The sequence below is a fragment of the Aythya marila genome (assembly GCF_965140915.1).
Source record: "Aythya marila genome assembly, chromosome: 3".
Classification (NCBI taxonomy): Eukaryota; Metazoa; Chordata; class Aves; order Anseriformes; family Anatidae; genus Aythya; species Aythya marila.
Window position 1 is genome coordinate 37,649,995 of NC_139044.1, and position 17,749 is coordinate 37,667,743.

At 36.4% G+C, this 17,749-nt stretch overlaps 1 protein-coding gene across 1 annotated transcript in view; it reads right to left on the minus strand.

Annotated features, from left to right (window-relative positions):
* PRKCE (protein kinase C epsilon) overlaps nucleotides 1-17,749 on the minus strand; it is a 296,885-nt gene that overhangs the window by 110,230 nt on the left and 168,906 nt on the right. The window contains exons 3-5 of the mRNA XM_082756305.1: nucleotides 4,972-5,131; nucleotides 3,761-3,795; nucleotides 2,139-2,224 (exon numbers count right to left, since the gene is read on the minus strand). Coding sequence (XP_082612431.1) covers nucleotides 2,139-2,224; nucleotides 3,761-3,795; nucleotides 4,972-5,131 — 281 coding nt within the window. The remainder of the gene's footprint in view (nucleotides 1-2,138; nucleotides 2,225-3,760; nucleotides 3,796-4,971; nucleotides 5,132-17,749) is intronic.

The following is a 17,749-nucleotide window of genomic DNA, read 5'->3' on the forward strand; positions in this document are numbered from 1 at the left end:
AAATAGGTCTGTGCTCAAATGATCTTTGCATTAGGTATGCTCCAGATTTCTTCTCACTATTTTACCTGGGGGAAAAGAGGGGGAAGGCCTGCTGTTGTTCAAGAGACAAAGACTAAAGCCTTCTTCCTAGTACTTCTGGAAACAACAAAACAACAAAAAAGCTATCAGGACAGATCTCTTAATGTGGAAGGCAAGGAAGTCACTCCCAATTGTTTTAGGAGCAGGAGGCAGGTTTAATACAGGACTAAGAAAGAGAAATATACCACAACCCAGTTATGTTCTCATATCCCACTGTTCTTTAGATTATGAAAACAACAACAATAAATTGTTGTGCTTGAGGATTCCAAGCTTACTAATTAAAGGATGTCACTGATAAGTTTTTATAGCAGTCACTGTATAGCAGGAGATTTATCTCAGTATTTTTCCTTCCCTTTCCTATTACTGCTGGCTTTTCTCCAGTGATCTAGTACCCCTTCCAAACAATGAAAGCATTATATCAGCAAAGCATACAAGTCCCCACTAGTCTGGAGCCTGGGAATATAAATCCACACAAGATTTCCTATCTTCCTGGGGGTACTATGGAACAACAGCACTAGACAAACACAATTCATTATCACAAGAGATCAAGTCTTCAACGTAAAATGCGGGTTGTGAACCAGATATTAAAGAGCTCTTCTAGTTTGAACAATGGTGGTCAACTGCACAGGAAGAATGAGATGAGCTAGTGTCTCAATCATATTCAAATCAAAGTTGCAAGAGTGGCTTAAATGCATAGCTACCTATAACTCTAATTTCTCATTTAAAGCTATGCTTTTTCTGATATATAAATTTTGGCTTTTAACAATTAGAAACTAAAATGTACTTTTTCTGCATGGCCAATGAACTGGGATCACCCACAGGAGCTTTTCCCTGATTCACCATTTCACCTGATCCTGTAGTGAAAAATAGTAGGCCTTTGTTGTCCAAAACAGGACAGTGAGCATTCAATAGGTTTTTGGTTAAAACACAAGCAAGGAAAACACTTCTGTGTAAAATAAAGCATTCATAGGCTACAGCTGAGGGTTATAATTTTTTAAAAAGAAAACAAACAACAAACAGAAAACAAAGATTAAAAAAAATAATTAAAACAAACAAACAACAGAAGACATAAAATCAAGTCCCCTTCTCAGCTGTCCCCACTGTCCCCTGTCTATCCAGCCACAAACATATGCATCAAAGCTGAGGAGTCCAAAGAACCTGAACACGACAGCAGTCATACCGCTCCCTGGTGTATAACTGTCCACTGAAATTAAAATTAATTTACTAAGCAAGCCTTAATGCCATCTTAGCTGAGGCAGACCTTTCACCCAAATGAAAGCATCACTTTCTGCCCTGCTCTGATCCAGAGCAGAACATACTGTTAGCAGATAAATTTACTTCCCTAACAGAACAGCTTTGAAGGCAGCTCATTTCATTTTCACATGATGGCCTCATTTGTTGAAATGCATGATAACATAAAGCACATATTTTGTTAATTCCCTTTATAAAAAAGGAAAAGCTTACTAGAGGTAGAGAGTACTTATGCTGGAAAACCTGTTAGCCATGCAGTCCGTACCTTGTTTTACCACTGCCATTGTATATAATACCCTGGGGCCTTCTTCAGTACATGGATGGTTTTCGTTCTACATTTTGGCAGCTTGGATGCAGTCTTTGTTGAGGTTTTGCGAACAACTTCTGGGCAGTCTTTTATGTTGATGTAAGATACCCAAGCCTATCCACTTCTAATGACTCAGTCACATGAAATACAGGTAAGGGATAAAGGGCCTGAGCCTCCTTCTTTTGAGTTAAAATGACAAAACTGGTATTAACTCCAAAATGGAGAACGTTAAAAATCAGAAAAAAATGAAAGAGATAATGATATTAAGCATGCAGATGTTAAAAAAAGGCTACTAATTAAAAATAAATTGCTTTACAATGATTTCCACTTAAATGAAACTATTATGATATTCTGTCATTCCAAAGTAAATGTTATATCTTAACAGGACCAGAAGGGCACAAAAAAGTCTGTAACACTTATTGATCAAATACAGGAGATGACATAAATTTGAACAGATGAAAGAGAGAGATTTATCTAGAAAATTTGTTTCATAAATATTTACCTCATCATGAGTTTCCTGTTTTTTTAAGCCAGCACACTTCGTGATTATAAGTTCATGGCATCTCTTGTGGACTACACAAGTACAAACTGTAAGAAAAAAAAAAAAAAAAAAAAAAAAACAGATATAAAAAGAGTTTTCATGAGTTTTCAGGAAGATTGATTTTAAAGACTAGAAATGCTGGGACCTGAAAGACAGGCTGCAAGTGACTGTCACTTGTGAGTACCATTAAATAAGCCAGCCTTACAAAGTCAGAAAGTAAGGGACTTTCAACACCAATGACTTTTGACAGAATCACAAAATCACAGACAGGTTTGGGTTGGATGGGACCTTAAAGATCATTCCATTTCAACACCCCTTCCCCCCCACACTGGTAGAGTCACCTTTCCATTGTAAGAGAACTAAAACTTATCTGCCAAAATCTAAGTATGTAAATCTACAAACTACCTTTTAAAATAATAAACACATTTTTTTTTACATAACATTTAATTTATTTGATAAAGCCCAGGATTTCCACATTATACAAGACACAAAGGTAAAAACAATTCTTGTCTGAAGACACTTCAGTGGAAAAAAGACACAAAGGTTATTCATTGTAAAATTCCAAGAACAGAAAAATAAAATTGAACTTTCCTTCTGCAATGTGTTATCTTATGTTGATAACAGCAAAAATGCTTCAGAGGGTAAAAATGCTTTGTCAATATTAATACTGATTACTTAAGTAACAAATAACATTTACAGATATGACAGGTAAGATTAAAAATTACAAGAACGGTAATTACTGCATTGAATTACTGCATAATTCAAGGTCATTATTTCAAGAAAATAACCTACTCTGAGATGTAACAGTGAGTTTTATTTTCCTCTAGCATTGGTCATCGTTGAGAAAAAAAAAAATTGGAATTCGAGGAATGTCTGCTGTATGCTAATGAAGCATTTCTTATTATATCATATAAAATGGTTATTTGCATTTATTTATTTACAATTAAATTTAATCTAGCCTTTTGTAACCAAAAAATCATCATTAACTTCATAATTTCTACTTGACAGATGAGAATTAGGTAGAAAAATATCATCCCAAGAAATGACTGCATAAAAAAATTAAGAGTACAAGAAACTGAGATGAGAAAATGGAGTTCAAAATGAAGAACTTCTGCAGTCTTTGCTATAACCTTCTCTAATGATGACCTCTATAATTATCTCATCTATTTAATTACAGTCTTTGCGATTACCTGGCATTTTTAAACAATGAATCTGAAGCAGAATAAGACTTCACAATTTTAAAACGCATGAGGTGAAAAAAAAGAAGCCAACATCACCATGTATGCCACCCTATTTGGATGTGCAGAGAGCTAGGATATGCTACTCAAAGAATTTAACTGTGCCACTGCTTCATACGTGCTGCCTAAGACTTGAAAAATTTTGAAAAAAAGTCTTGAATAGTCTTGAAAATCTTACTGTGACTTAAGTCTGGAAAGACTGAATCTTTGATGAGACCAAAATATTCTGATTGGCTTGTGCTAAATTCTAATTGTTGTATATATAAATTGCCTGATGAAAATATCTTATTATTGATATGTTACAACACATATATTCAAACCGCTCCCCCAGGAACTTTCTCTTACCTTGACACTGGTATCCCTGTTTTCCTATTACACCCCTGCAAATAAAACAACGTTTTAGAAAATATGGAATACGTGTTTCTAAAAATGAAAAATATTTTCCCTCTTTTTATTGAGCATGTACAAGTTTAAAAGAATAGCTTCTTATAAACAGTAATCTCATAACTGCGCTCCTGGACTGAGATCAGTTCAAAGTAGGTACTCCATTTAATCTGCTAAGAAATAACGTATAGGAAGATAGACCATGAAGGGGTTCAGAAGAAAAGACACATTTACTTTTATAAAACTGGCAAAGCCAAAGGACACAGAGAGAGATGCCAAGCCATAAGCAGGTAAAATAGTCATTAAGAAGGTCTCTAAATAGGCAGAAGACTGTGTTTGTCAATATTATTGCTTGAAACCATCTTTGCTAACCTAAGGGTTAACTGGCAGACCTTTCTTAGAGGAATGTAATTGAGTTCACATACAATGCAATTACACTGTTTCACATCAAGGAAGACTGATTCACTACATACTCTTATGAAATACTACCTATGGAACATGTCAGATTTTATATGTATTAACGTGTAAATCAGTATGTCTAGGTAACTTTGGAAAACATCAGTAGAGTTGCTGAAAAATAACTGAAAACTGAATGTCTCCATCTTTTTTTTTTTTCCTGATAATTGTGACTACTCAACATTAACTGAAATAATTTCTAAGAGGGAGTTCTTGACATACACTGTAATAACAAAGACTCTGTAAACTAAGAACCCCAAAATCTGGAACATTAAAAGTCTAATAATCTCATCTTCCATTACCTTCAGTAAGATGTATAGGAGCTTGGCATTCCCTAGGAGAAAGATGGAGATGTGCAAGTATCTAATGAAAAGTTCAGTCATCTCAGCACATTGTATAGGTCCAACATCAGGTCTAAACCTAGCCTTAGGCATCCTGAGAACACTAGAGTGTCTGTCTACCTAGAATTCATGGTGTACACTAGACAGTAAAAGGCTGAACTTTGCAGCTAAGAGGAGGAAAAAAAAAACACAACCAAACAAGAAATTCTAATATTCATGATGGGCATTCGACAGTCTTTTACTACTGTTAACTTCATATTAAAATGAAGCTTAAAAAAAGCTACTATACGTCATTTGTGCTTCAGCAAAACAAGATGGCATGTTAATCCTTCAGCTCAAAGTTGCAAAGAAAACAAAGTAAAAGTTGCTTCATACCATATAAAATCTCTGCAGTGTGAACAATACGTTGGTTGTCTAAGATAGGTGGCCATAAACTTGTGCCCATTAACCTGATGTACTCTCCGTCGTACAGCACCCTGCCTCTTTCTGGGGCGCATTCGTTCCCGAAATACACGTTCTTCATTGTCTTTGGGTGCTGAAACAGGATAAAAAAAAACAATAAGCACTAGTTGTATCAGATAGAAATACAGAAAAAACTCAAATGGAAAAAAAAAAAAGTGATATTTTCCAAAAATAAAAGATCCTCTCTAGCTAGCAGTGCAAGATAATATTCCTAAACTGTGAGTAATTTTTTCTTTAAAAAAATAAAAAAAGGAAAAAAAAAAAGGCCAGGGCTTTCATTGTCAAGTACAAGAAATGCTACTAGTTCCAAACTTCTGTGTGTTAATCCACACTAAACTGGGAATGAGTCTGCTGTCATCACTATTAAGCACCCCAACGAGCTCTTCAACAGTAACTACACAGTTAGATTCACCAAACAGCTCAGACTCCCACCTCATTTGACCTTCATGGACAATAAATCAAAAATCCACCCAAATGCCGCAACTTCTCTCCCCTTCAGAAAATACAGACACAAGTGAAGGGAAGCTGAATATAAACACACATTATCAAGCAGAACAAAAAACCCATCCAGAACAGTACTTTGTAGAATCTGTGGTTAAGATCTGAGCTTCAGGCTCTAATAATCCACTTTGATACTCATACACTTTCCACAAAATGTTCAAGGGAAGGAAGTAGTTCCTCTTAACCAATTCCTGTAGAATTGTAAATGAGACTTAATGGTAGAGGAAGTGAAAATTGAAGTTAATATATCTCAGAATGAAAACTTCTGGAAAATTCCTTCAGAATACTTTGGATCTTTTTTCCTAAGGCTTTGTTTTGAAAAGTGTCTCTAACACCTCCATACTATTATTATGTATTAAGCAAATGCTCAGGATATATAAGAAATGAAGAGTAGTGCATAGTCATTAATAAAAGAAAGGTTTTACAAACTTTCTTTGAGCTACTCATATGTCTTGAGAATAGAATATCGGATTTGGAGAGGCCCAAATCCAGCCATCCATTGAATCTATGCACTTCAGTGCATATAACATTTTGAAATGTATTAATACTTGTTATTGTCTGAATTTCAGCTACCCTGAACATTATGATGGCATGAAAATGACAATTTTAGTTTGTTATAAGCTTTCCTTTATGCAAGTGAGTTCACCTCCAGCAATAATACAGTATATAACAATAATGCAAAGGAAATAAATCATCCAAGAACAACCCAAGTCTATAATAACCTAACTCTTTTATAAATATTTAAATAATCCCTATTTTTGAGGGATTAATCCTTCAAAATAACCCATATTTTTGTGAAATTGAAAGTTATTTATTTAGTAAACCTTAGAAAATGATCTTAAATTAAGCTGATGGACAGCTACCCTGTGAAAACACAAAGCAGAGAACCAGAATCAAGATCAATTTATTTCACTGCATATCAATGGCAAAAACCCATGACAGCGGCAAATTCATTTACACCCTAAAAAGACAAGGATCCTTACACATTAGCATTGTACAAACATTCCCAACTCAGAGTGAGATTTCAGCCTACCAAGACCCATCTGTGGGATGGCCAGAACAGCTTGGCTTTCATATTCCGAGTAAGTTCTCAGTAACTAAAGGTTGGCCTACATACAAAGTTACCCCTTGGTTTATGTCAGAGAGTAATCAAAAGTAATGGCTCTAACCTCCCTTCAAGAAAGAGATGTGAAGTCATAAATAATTAGCAATTATGCTTATTTTTATGTGTTAAATAAAATTGCAACTTCTAATAAATACCACAGCCCCTTGGGACTGTCTTTCACAGAGAAAGCATAGCAAGTAGCTGGAAATCCTACCAAAGACTCCTATTTCCAGCTTCTTAATCAACTATTGACTTCACAAAGCTGCTGGATATATTTATTATTATTTTTTTAATTATTGTTATAAGAAATAATTTTATATGTCATACAGAGCAGTTCTTTCAGTTATCATACACATTTTAGAATTGTCTGAAATATGTAGCCTGGATGTGATAAAGTTAAAAACACCACTCTCCTGGAAAGGTTTCACGAAAAGTTATCTGCTTATATGAAAAGAACAAGGTGTTCTGAATTTAGGCAATTCACAGTTGATATGATAATCAGACTACAATGCCACTTTCCTCCTTTTTGTCTTTTTTATTTTTATTTTTTTGTCTTAAGTGTAACACTTCTCTGATAAAGTACATGTAATTTTACAGAACAGATGAAAACCCTTTTGACTAGATAAACAGAATACCACAATACTAGGTATTTTTTAACAACAAATTCTGAAAAATAGTTTTATTACTTTCAGTTCTATACTTAATATTTAAATGAAACTCTGTTTTTTCCTTAAAATGTTATAGTTAAAATAACGGAACAGTGTCCTTTTCAGAAATGAACTGACATGGAAACATAGTAGCACCAGTCATGTGGGGGGCTTTGCAGTGGTATCGTATCCTGTGTTACTGCCCACAGCTGGACATCAGCCCTTCATCAAACAGGTGACGGCACAAGAGCAATGAATCCATCCATGAGCCTTAGACTCAGTTCAGTAGCTCCATGCTGGGTTTACATAGAGTTCGACTGGCTCGGTCACTGTTACTCAGGGAGATCACATAAGCAGTGCTTTCCCTCTGCTTTCCCAAGACATTCAAGCTATGTCTTGCACGATTGACAGTGATGTTTTGGAGCAGAGCCCCAAAACAAGGCAGCTATTTCCAGGTAGCTCTGGATGGTGCGAAGTGCCTGCTGCTTCACACCCGGGGCTGTGCGCTACTCCTCCCCACCAGCACTAACAACACTAATATGTTTAAATTAAAATCCATTTATCCCATGCTGAACAGTCACACTGGAGAAACACATTTAGTTGTCTTAAGCCATCCACTCAGAAGGTGAGCTCCAAAGTTTTATTATTTTTTCATGAGCAGGAAAGTAAAGATTAGTAGATGTCAGAAAACAGTGAGTAGTTTGAAAAAAAAAAAAAAAAAAAAAGAAAGAAACATTTTGGCAATAGAACCAATTAGTGTTTTCAAGAGTTATTTTGGAAAATACTGTCATCACAAACAAAATTGACCTTTTAAAACTATTTTTAAAGGAAAAAGTCTTACACTGGTATATAAAAATACTATTAAGATGTAGCATAGTGCCCAACTGTGACATTTATATTCTTAGCAGAGGAGACCAAATTAAAATTAAGTGAATTTGTCATAGTCAGTCTAGAAGCAAGTTCCAAGGTAAACAAAAACTTCTTCTCACAGCATTTCCACTAAATAGTCACAGAGGGTTATCATTTCCTCAGAAAAGCTGTTTCTTTATGTAAAATACATTCTGTTCCCTGTTTTGATTTGGAGCCCTTCAACTCTTTGTATTACTCAGTTTATCCTATTTAAATTTCATTTTCAAAAGAAGGAGTAAGAAAGACTCATGATCATTCAAATTGTTCATGGAGAATACTGTCAATGCAGCATATTGAATTTAGGCTTTATATGATGGTACTTGAGAACTGCCAGATTTAGAACTAATTTTGTTTTAAAACCCTACCCAATAATGCCATTGCTTCTTTTCACTGCAGCCAAGACTAACTCTCAGTTATTTGGAAAACAATAGCACATAATTGCTTTTATGTACTCACGTATATACAAATATATTGCCTACAAAGTTCACAGCCCTAAAAAGACTTGCAGGCTTAACTCCAAGCACTTGGAGAAGCATTATAAAAGTCAACAGAAGTATTTGGAATGCAAAATTCCACAGAATTCACAAATACTTGCAAAATGGATGTTTAAATGAACTGTCTGGAACTTCATCTGACACCCTTAATCACATCATATCTGTTAAGTACATTCTATAAGTCTTCCCTTAAAAGACAAAGAAGTAGCACAGTGTACCCCATCAAAGAGGGTAAGATGAAGGCTAAAGACCCTGAACACTAAATAACAAAGATTGTGACTTGTTAGGTCTCTTCATACTAATATTGTTTGAGCACAAAGGAGAAGGATCTAGTGTGGAGCACCAAGTGCAACAGATACAATTACCCTGTGAAGCAAAGTGGGCCATTTCAGTTCTTTGTCCTGTAAGTTTCAAGTACTTACAGAATTCTGAAAACAAACAATACCATGGAAAAATATTGCAGAAAATGAGAGACAGATGACATGCACAGAGAAATTTCCAAGCTTTTGCGGACTTCTGACAGGGAGTGCACTGGGCACCTCCCTTCATCTGGAGAGAGGTTACACTGAACAGTGACAGTGTTTGGGGAAGAAAAACAAAGCCAAACTATAGGCCATGGATAATGGTAATTCTAATAGGAACTGGAATAGCTAACACAACCCCATTCAACAGAGCACTGCCATTTCCAGAGTACTTTTCACCCTGTGCATCTCTTGGCTATCCTCCCATTACTGCACTGCCACCTCTACCTACAACCAGCAGGCCACAAAAAAAAGCCCATTTAACCCTTAACAACTGACAACCCTTAGTAGTTACAACAGCATAACCAAACAAAGATTGAGAAAGAACAATGATCCTACTGATGTTTTATTGCTGACGATTAAAATTAAGAGCTTTTGTATCATAGTATTTAAACCCCTTTCTCTTCAATGAGCATGTATACAGTGATAAAGAGCTTTTGGTCTAACACTATATAATATCTAAACAGAGCTTTATAAACATCCTGTTCAAGTAAGACTATATTGCTATTGACGTTTTACAGATGAGGAAGGACATTAAGGCATGAGAGGTCATTTGCCTAAAGTTATGCTGGAAAGCGAGGAGGGGCAGGAACAATATCCAGAACCCCTCAGGTTTCAGGACTGAGCATAACCAGCTCTTTTCGCATCAACCTTAGGTCTCGAAGGATTGTTGCTGAACAATTTGGCCTATACAGAGGAAACATGTACCGTCATCAAGATTTCTTCAGCCAAATTGGTAGAGGATTTTGCCTTTATGGCTTTAATCTTTAAAGAAAAGAAAAAAAAAAAAAAAAAAAAAAAAGCTAACCCCATATATTTACATTTCCCTCTGCTTTCTTCTAAAAGCCTAGCTTACTAGTAATATATGCAATAAGCTGATCTCAAAACTTTGATATGAAAAACAGTAAGGTAAATGCTACAATATAATTTCATAAAGGTGTTACGGATGAACATGGACAGGGTAGTTTAACACAGGTATAGAAGAGCACGCAATTTTTCTTTTTTCTAAAACTATACATTTCCAGTCTATTAACAAAGAATCAACATAAAGGTTTTGCTTACTATGTCTTGAATCTGCTTTCTTTTGGAAAGCTGACAGGAAATGTCTTGTTTAATAGGAGAAGAATCAGATCCGTAGGTAACTACTTTGTTGTTAAAGAAAACAAAGACGATGGCTTTTACAAATGAAATGAAAGAAATACTCACAGAATGTGTGAGTTTTAGAAGAGATCAGATATTGACAAGTCACGTCTAATAACATCAGTCAGTTACTGAATGCATTGTATATTGAATGCATACTGAATACATTTGAAAGTACTCCAAGCCCAGATACGGTGGGTAATTTTCTAGGCTTTCACAGGCTCAAATTCGTATTTCTTTGCATTCAAAAACATGAACACCTTTGAAAACATTACTTTTGAACATTCAAATTCAGTCCCAAAGAGAATCAAAAGGACTGCCTATATGCATTTAAAAATTTTGCTTGACACGCAAACAAATAAGAAGTGATTGAGGTGCGATGGGCATGTTTTGTTTCAGAGCCTGTTTTACTTTCCTTTTTAAAACAGCTTTAAAGGTATCCTCAATTGCCTCGTACTGAACGATTATTAACTCATGGCTCATACTTTCTCTACATACTTTATAATTATCCCGAACACATTCATTAGCTTACTCAAAGCTGAAGGGACAGCAGTATTCCCCGCATCCTTTCAAATGGAAATACTTTCACATTTGATTCAGTTAGTAAAGGAGAGCAAAGTCGTGAAGTACTTGGAAGTCTCAAAGTTACTGAAGGCATGATAGAAATTCCAGCATACAGAGAAGTTTTATTTACTTTTCAGAAATTTCCCAACCTTGTTGGCTGGCTACAATGTGGAGCTCGCATTCAAAACCAGTCATGTGGAGCCTGGTACATGAAGGGACGCTGCCACCACAGCTGTGGCCCATATGCTCTGCTGCAGGAGAGGCTGGGGGCGAGAGGGAATTAATTCCTGTACTTGCTCAAGCACATTTCTCCTCCAAATGACACTTAGACTTTAGAAAAAGTGTGTGAGATGAGCCCTCACATCTTTCTGTACTCCTTCTCCACAGTGCCCAACAAATTAGTGACTCTTACAAGCTTAAAGTATTAATGACATGGAGTTACTCATCGTCTTCTTCAGAGGATCCCACAGTGTTTTAATAAATCTAGTATTTAATGAACAGACTTCTGTTTTGTAGGAACTGCTGATGTGACAACTGGTAGGAGGTAGATATAAATATTGGATTCTATATCTGGTTTATAGTCCCCTCCTAATTCAGGCGAGAGGAAGTTTTTTGAGAGACACACAGATAACTGGTTCTTGACTTCATGCTGGAGGCAAAAGTATAAATTCCTATACATAAATAGTTGTATAATCCATACAGAAAGCAAATCAGTGACAGATTCTTCCTGCTTCCTCCCAGTTTCTTCACGGGTGGTATTTAACATAAATGACTTTAAGAAATACCACAGAGAAGTTATTGATGTATGACAGGTTTTCTGAAAAGTGCATTTCACATCTCAAGGTTTTTAAGACAAAATTTTAACTTCCAAGATATTTTCTGCAGAACAGGAGTGTTTTAAATTTTAAAGGAGACAATATCATAGACAATAGGACAAAAAAAAAAAAAAAAAAAAAGAAGTCAATGCTAGCTAGGGCTATTTCAGTCTTCTACTGTTATCTTTCAGGAGCAACAAACAGCCTCACTCTAAACACAATGCCCTTATGTCAGTAAATCTGCAATTGAAATCAAAGAGGTGGAAATGTATTCTACATATGGTAAATACTGAAGCTGTTATTTAGGAGAGAAACATCACTCCGCTAAATGTTATGGGTCTGCTCCTGCAGTAAGTAGTCATGTAAAGCAGTAAAGCAAGCAGTTATGTAAAATAACAGTACAGAACAGTTTTTGTGCCATAACTTGAACCGATAAACTTACAGGGCAGAACAGGAATTTCGTTTGTGACAGTGAAATTCAGTTCATCTTGATACAGCGAGTAGTATCAGTAGTCTGGTGTTAGTACTGATACTGGTTAGGCAAACAAGGTGCAGTATCTCTTATCAAATCAACTACTTACTAATGCTAAAAGCAATAGATAGTTGAATGAACAAGCTATATATATAATGCATTACATTATTATTATCTGATTATTATAATTATGACCAAACCAAAAGCCATCCTCGGGACTAAATTTCCCTATCTTTATTGCTGCAAGTCTGCAAACATCACATTCAACATGCATGCACAGTGCTCATCAGAGCACGCCCAACCACTTGTGATGGTTAATGCTCTGGTTACTCGCTTATATTACCTGTCTTTAGGTATTACCTGGTATTATTATTATTCAGGTATATTATCTTTAGCTGTCTTCAAGGAAAGAAGGAAAATGTGATAAAACATCATGGTCAAGGCTGCTGTGGAAAACAACCTTTCAAAGTGGTGTACATATGAACATGTATTTTAACAGAGCCCCAGCCTATGGAAGTATCTGCACAGGCAGCCAAGCTCTCTGCAGGGCCAACACCTGAGCTGCTGGCCTTTGTCAGCTGCTGGAAAGGAAACGTTGTGATGTTAAGAAGGAAAACAAGCATTGTGAGAATTCTGGGACAAAGCCCTTTTCCCAGAGGTAACTATTAAACCAGAAGGATCCCGAATGACAGTATTTTAAGCATGGGCTTGTGATAGATCAGAAAAGTAGAGCAATCTTTTTTGAATAGTTGCAAAAGTTGCTCAGAGAGTGATGAAGCAGAACCTTGTATGACTGGGGTTTTAGGTCTTTTAGAAAATTGTTGTTTCTCAAACACTTTTTTCAACCCCAGCCTTGTTCATTCACCCTAGAATAACAAAAACATAAGTGTCAGGCACCTAATAGATGCCCTAGCCCAGCCTCCTGCAGTGGGAAACAGGCTCACGCACCTCACGCATCCTCATCAAGCATTTTTCTGTCAATTCTTGAAAATCTCTAGTGAGGGAAATTCCCTCACAATCATGTATCTTGTTTCACTACTCTGTCAGGCAGTCTCTATTGCTAATATCCAGCCTAAATCCTTTTGCAGTCAGTTATGCTAGATAAGTGAACGGCAACCTGAAAAAGGAAGTTTCTTCCAGCACGAACTACAGAAGTATCTCTAGCAAGGCGACCATTAGCCTGTGGTAACCTGCACGCAAAAGATCAAGGCTGGACATGGCCATGGACACAGCAAGAAGTCACAGAGAAGAGCACTGGAGAAAGTGTGCATGCTTCTCAAGACACAGCAAGACAGAAGCTGCTTTGAGATGAACAGGTCCCTGTGGATACCCCAGTTACACGATAGCTGCAAAAAAGTCACAATATTTCAAGGCCAGGTAGGGAATGAAAACCACTTCCCTTCTTCAAGCTACTAAATCTCACAGTCATTTTGTTGATACTGTTTCCAAGTTCCCCTCCCAATAGCAACAACTTGTTTTCAGCTGAATTTTTAAATGCCCATTAAAACAAACAAACAAACAAAAAACCTCACTTGTGCTATAATCTCCATAATAAACATTATAATTCCAAGTGAACACCTGAAGGACAAACACCTAAGGAGTACAGCCTATCCGTGCATGGAGGTAGCATTCAATCCAACCTTTGGTTGGTTACACATCCCCTACCAACCAAGGCTCAAGCCTGCGATAAATGTTGTACACAGTAGTGATTCAGGGTGCTTCAAAGTGGAAATCACAGAATCACACAGAATTTTCTAGGTTGGAAGAGACCTCAAGATCATCGAGTCCAACCTCAATGAAATCTTCTTGCCTACAATTTAAAAAGATGCCACTGCGAGGAGTCACCATTGTAGCCATGACTATGTGAACTTGAGAAAGCTTACTTTGGAGAAATAATTATTTTTGTATTTTTTTTTATACTTGCTTTTTCAATAAGGTATTAACTTCTTCCTTGTATCCATGGGACAGAGAGAATCCACTGCAGAACTGCTCATGCTCCAGAAGAGCCTCACATGGTGCCTATGTAACAACTAAGAAAGCAAGAGAAGATCGCATGGCAGCTGCTTTATCCCAAACACAAAGAATTCCTCCCAATAGTCTGACTAATTTTGCTGTGATTTAAAAAGCACTGAATCTTGAATGCTTTGGCTCAAGAGTGCTCAGGAAGGCCAGAAGGAGTTTCTAGAGCAGGCAGAATAATAGTGATATGTTAATATTTAATTTAAAGATTTTTTTCCTATACTTCCACATAATCTCAATATTCCCCTTTAGATATTTTTCAGCAAAGTAAAAGAGAGGCTGTAAAAACAGGGGAGCTACTTCCCTCCCACTTAAAGTAGTAAGACACAAACTATATGTACCTTCATGTAGGCAAATCCACTAATGAGACAGTAATGGTTCTGATAAACAGAATAAAATTTGACCCCAAGCAGCAGGATGCACTACTATAAAAAACACAAACATTTTGTTGCCACTGTTTGTCAAATGGATTCAGGATGCCACATATCTGTTTTATCTCACTGTAACTGTACAGCAGCTTTTTTGCTTAGACAATTTACAATAGTATTAAAATTCAGATTGTTAGGTTTGGGGAAATAAATCTTTTAACAGTAAAACAAAGTAGCAAATTATTTTTATTTTAGGATAACTTAACTGTTCTTTGAAATATGTTGAAACTGCGTTGTCCATAGAAAGAGTATCTAGCCAGTGTTAAATTATTTCTTGTCCTTTTGCCATGTCATTTTTAGGTTACAAAATGCACCATAATACCTTGATACGTGTTAGAATTATCTGGTTACCACTGATGTCTGAACTTCTCTGTGCCAGCTCTTCAGGTAGTCATGAAGCCAATCTGGTAAAACTCTGGGGAATCTGGTGGAATGGCTGGGGATCAGGGTGTCACTGAAATGTGCTCCGATGGAAGTCCCATCACGGCAACCTGTGGCTGACAGCCAGTCAGCATGGCACAAAGATCAAGCTTTCTAATATCACTGGAAGAAGCGCTAAGCATATTTCTTCTTTCATTTCACTGCTTTTATCTTCTATAGATTGGTTCTGCGTGCTAAAAACACATGGTCCTTACAAATACCTTTGGTCTGCAGTAACACCTGCACCTGATGGGCAAAATAGCGTGTCCTCACTTGAACTGCATGGATAATTTTTTCCTTTCTTGCTGGGAGTGGTGAAGGAGTCTATAGGCAATCAACCTTTGGACTTTCCATTCCACACAACTCTATTGAACTGAATAAAACCAGTGAAAGATGTTAGTGTGACCACCTTAGAAAGGATTGTTCTTCAACACAGCAGCCACCAGTAAATATCTGTCACTTTTCCCTTTTAGGCCCAATACATAACTCACAACATACTTCCAACAAGTGGTCCACCATGTTGTTGCCCTTTCTGGTTTGCATCTTTTAGTAAGGGCCAGATTCTGACATCCCTGTCACCCTCTACCAGCAACCTCATCTGGTCCATTTCCTAATTTCCTAAACAGGTAACTCTTGCAACCATTTATAATAGGCATAAATAAATAAATAATTCAGTGAAGTAATTAATTCCCTCTTTTCATCATCTTTCTTGCAAATGTGGGAGGAATTTGTCTCATTCTGGTAACTCCCCCCCTCAAAAAAAAGCTTAATTAAGAAAGTGTCTGACTCATGAGCAGTGCTATTAAAGCAACTCTCCCATCTATGGCTTTCAACATTAAATATATTATTACTAATTTCCATTCAGAGAACAATAATAGATATATTATGTAAATCCTGAAGTACTCAAATGATTTATTATCAGCATACTGCTTTAAAACCCCAATTTAGCCAAGCATTTCTGAATATGGCTATAAAAAAGAGCATATTCAGGGTGCCATGGATTTCAGTAGAACTCTTCCGATCTCCGAAGCGTTACTTACCTACCCTGCTAGATGGTAAGTCTAAGCACTGTAAAAACGGAAAACTGTGCAAAGCAGTACACTCTTTTTCCCTCCCAGGCTTATGGGCAAAGGACTGCAAATGGTGAGTTTGCATCCTGTCAGTAGGGCTTCAACGTGTTATATAGGTTTTTATGGCATCTAGGGGAGGGACAGACTACACGACCACCCTCATGACCTATCATTGCCAGAACAAGTATCTCTCAATAACAAGATCGAATAAGAGAAGATCTAAGACTTCTTACTTGGTTTTGGATTTCTAAATATGGGTTATTTTAATGTCTAAACAATACATAATGATAAAACACACACACACACACCAAAACACCAAAACCAACCAACCAAACAAAAACCCCAACAGAGTAATAAGGTAAGACAACAGTTTTAACTTATCCCACTTCTGAGGAAGGAATTTGGGGCCTACCATGCATTTGCCAACAGCTAAACAGCTCTAATTTCTAATATTAGACCACTGCTTAAAAATATGCTGTTGATTTTTCCTCTTTCAGGTCCTCAAGCAACAGAATAGTAAAGAGATCTGTCTCCTGCTTCTTATGACTCCCAGCAAAGTTCTGCAGTGTTTGATGTTTCACAAAGTGTGCTCACTGAAATACAAAATTACGTGGGAATCTTGGCTCTTTTTAAACACAGCAGCACATATCTAGCCCTCAGGTTACATGGAAAAGCTTTAAAAATGTTACATGAATACATCTAACGACTGAAAAGCAAAAAAAAAAAAAAAAAAAAAAAAAAAGAGCCCTATTGTGGGACACCCCCCATGCTTTTTCATGGAAAAATCTTGATTTTCTCTCTGCACTGGATACATTATTTCAAATAACTATGGGTCTGGTCAAACTGTGTCTTACCTCATGACAGACACAGTGGTAGAAAACTGTTTGAAATGGGTTATAAAACCTTATTCGTTCCTAACTTCTGCTATTTACTTGATATTCCTAAGTTTCTACCTTTAGTGTTCACATATTTATTTAGTCCAACCTTTGGAAACAAAGGCATAACAGTGTCTTTTATATTTTTTAGTGCTTCAGTGAGCACATGATCCAAGCTTTCAAATAAAATGAAAAGTGCTTCTATCTTATGAAGAAGATGCTTAACTGAATACTTAATTTCCCGCTGAGTCAGAATTTCAGAAAAGATTTTAAATATCAGCTGCTTGAAGTAATCTAACAGGGCCTGAGCCATTTTTTCCTGACCTGTGGCAGATTATATCACTAATAAAAATTACACTCACAGAGGAAAAGAATTGGCAAATGCCTTTAAAGAGGCAACAGATGTGTTAATCAAGATAAATGTTGTTTTCAATAGTTCTGTAAAATTGATGTAATATTCAAGAATTCTTAAGAACTTACTGATGGAAGCAGCTGGCAAGTGGGAAGGGTGGGATGTTGGCTGATGAGGTACCTTACTGTGGGAATTGAGAAAGAAAAAAAAAAAAAAAGATATCCAAAATGGAATTAGAGAAAGTTTTATTCCTTTCACTTTGGAGAAAGGAACTCAGAAAAATAGGACATGAAAGAAAAGGGAGGAAGGAATAAAAGCAAACCCAGCTCTGATGAAAGAGATCACATCAGAGAATATTT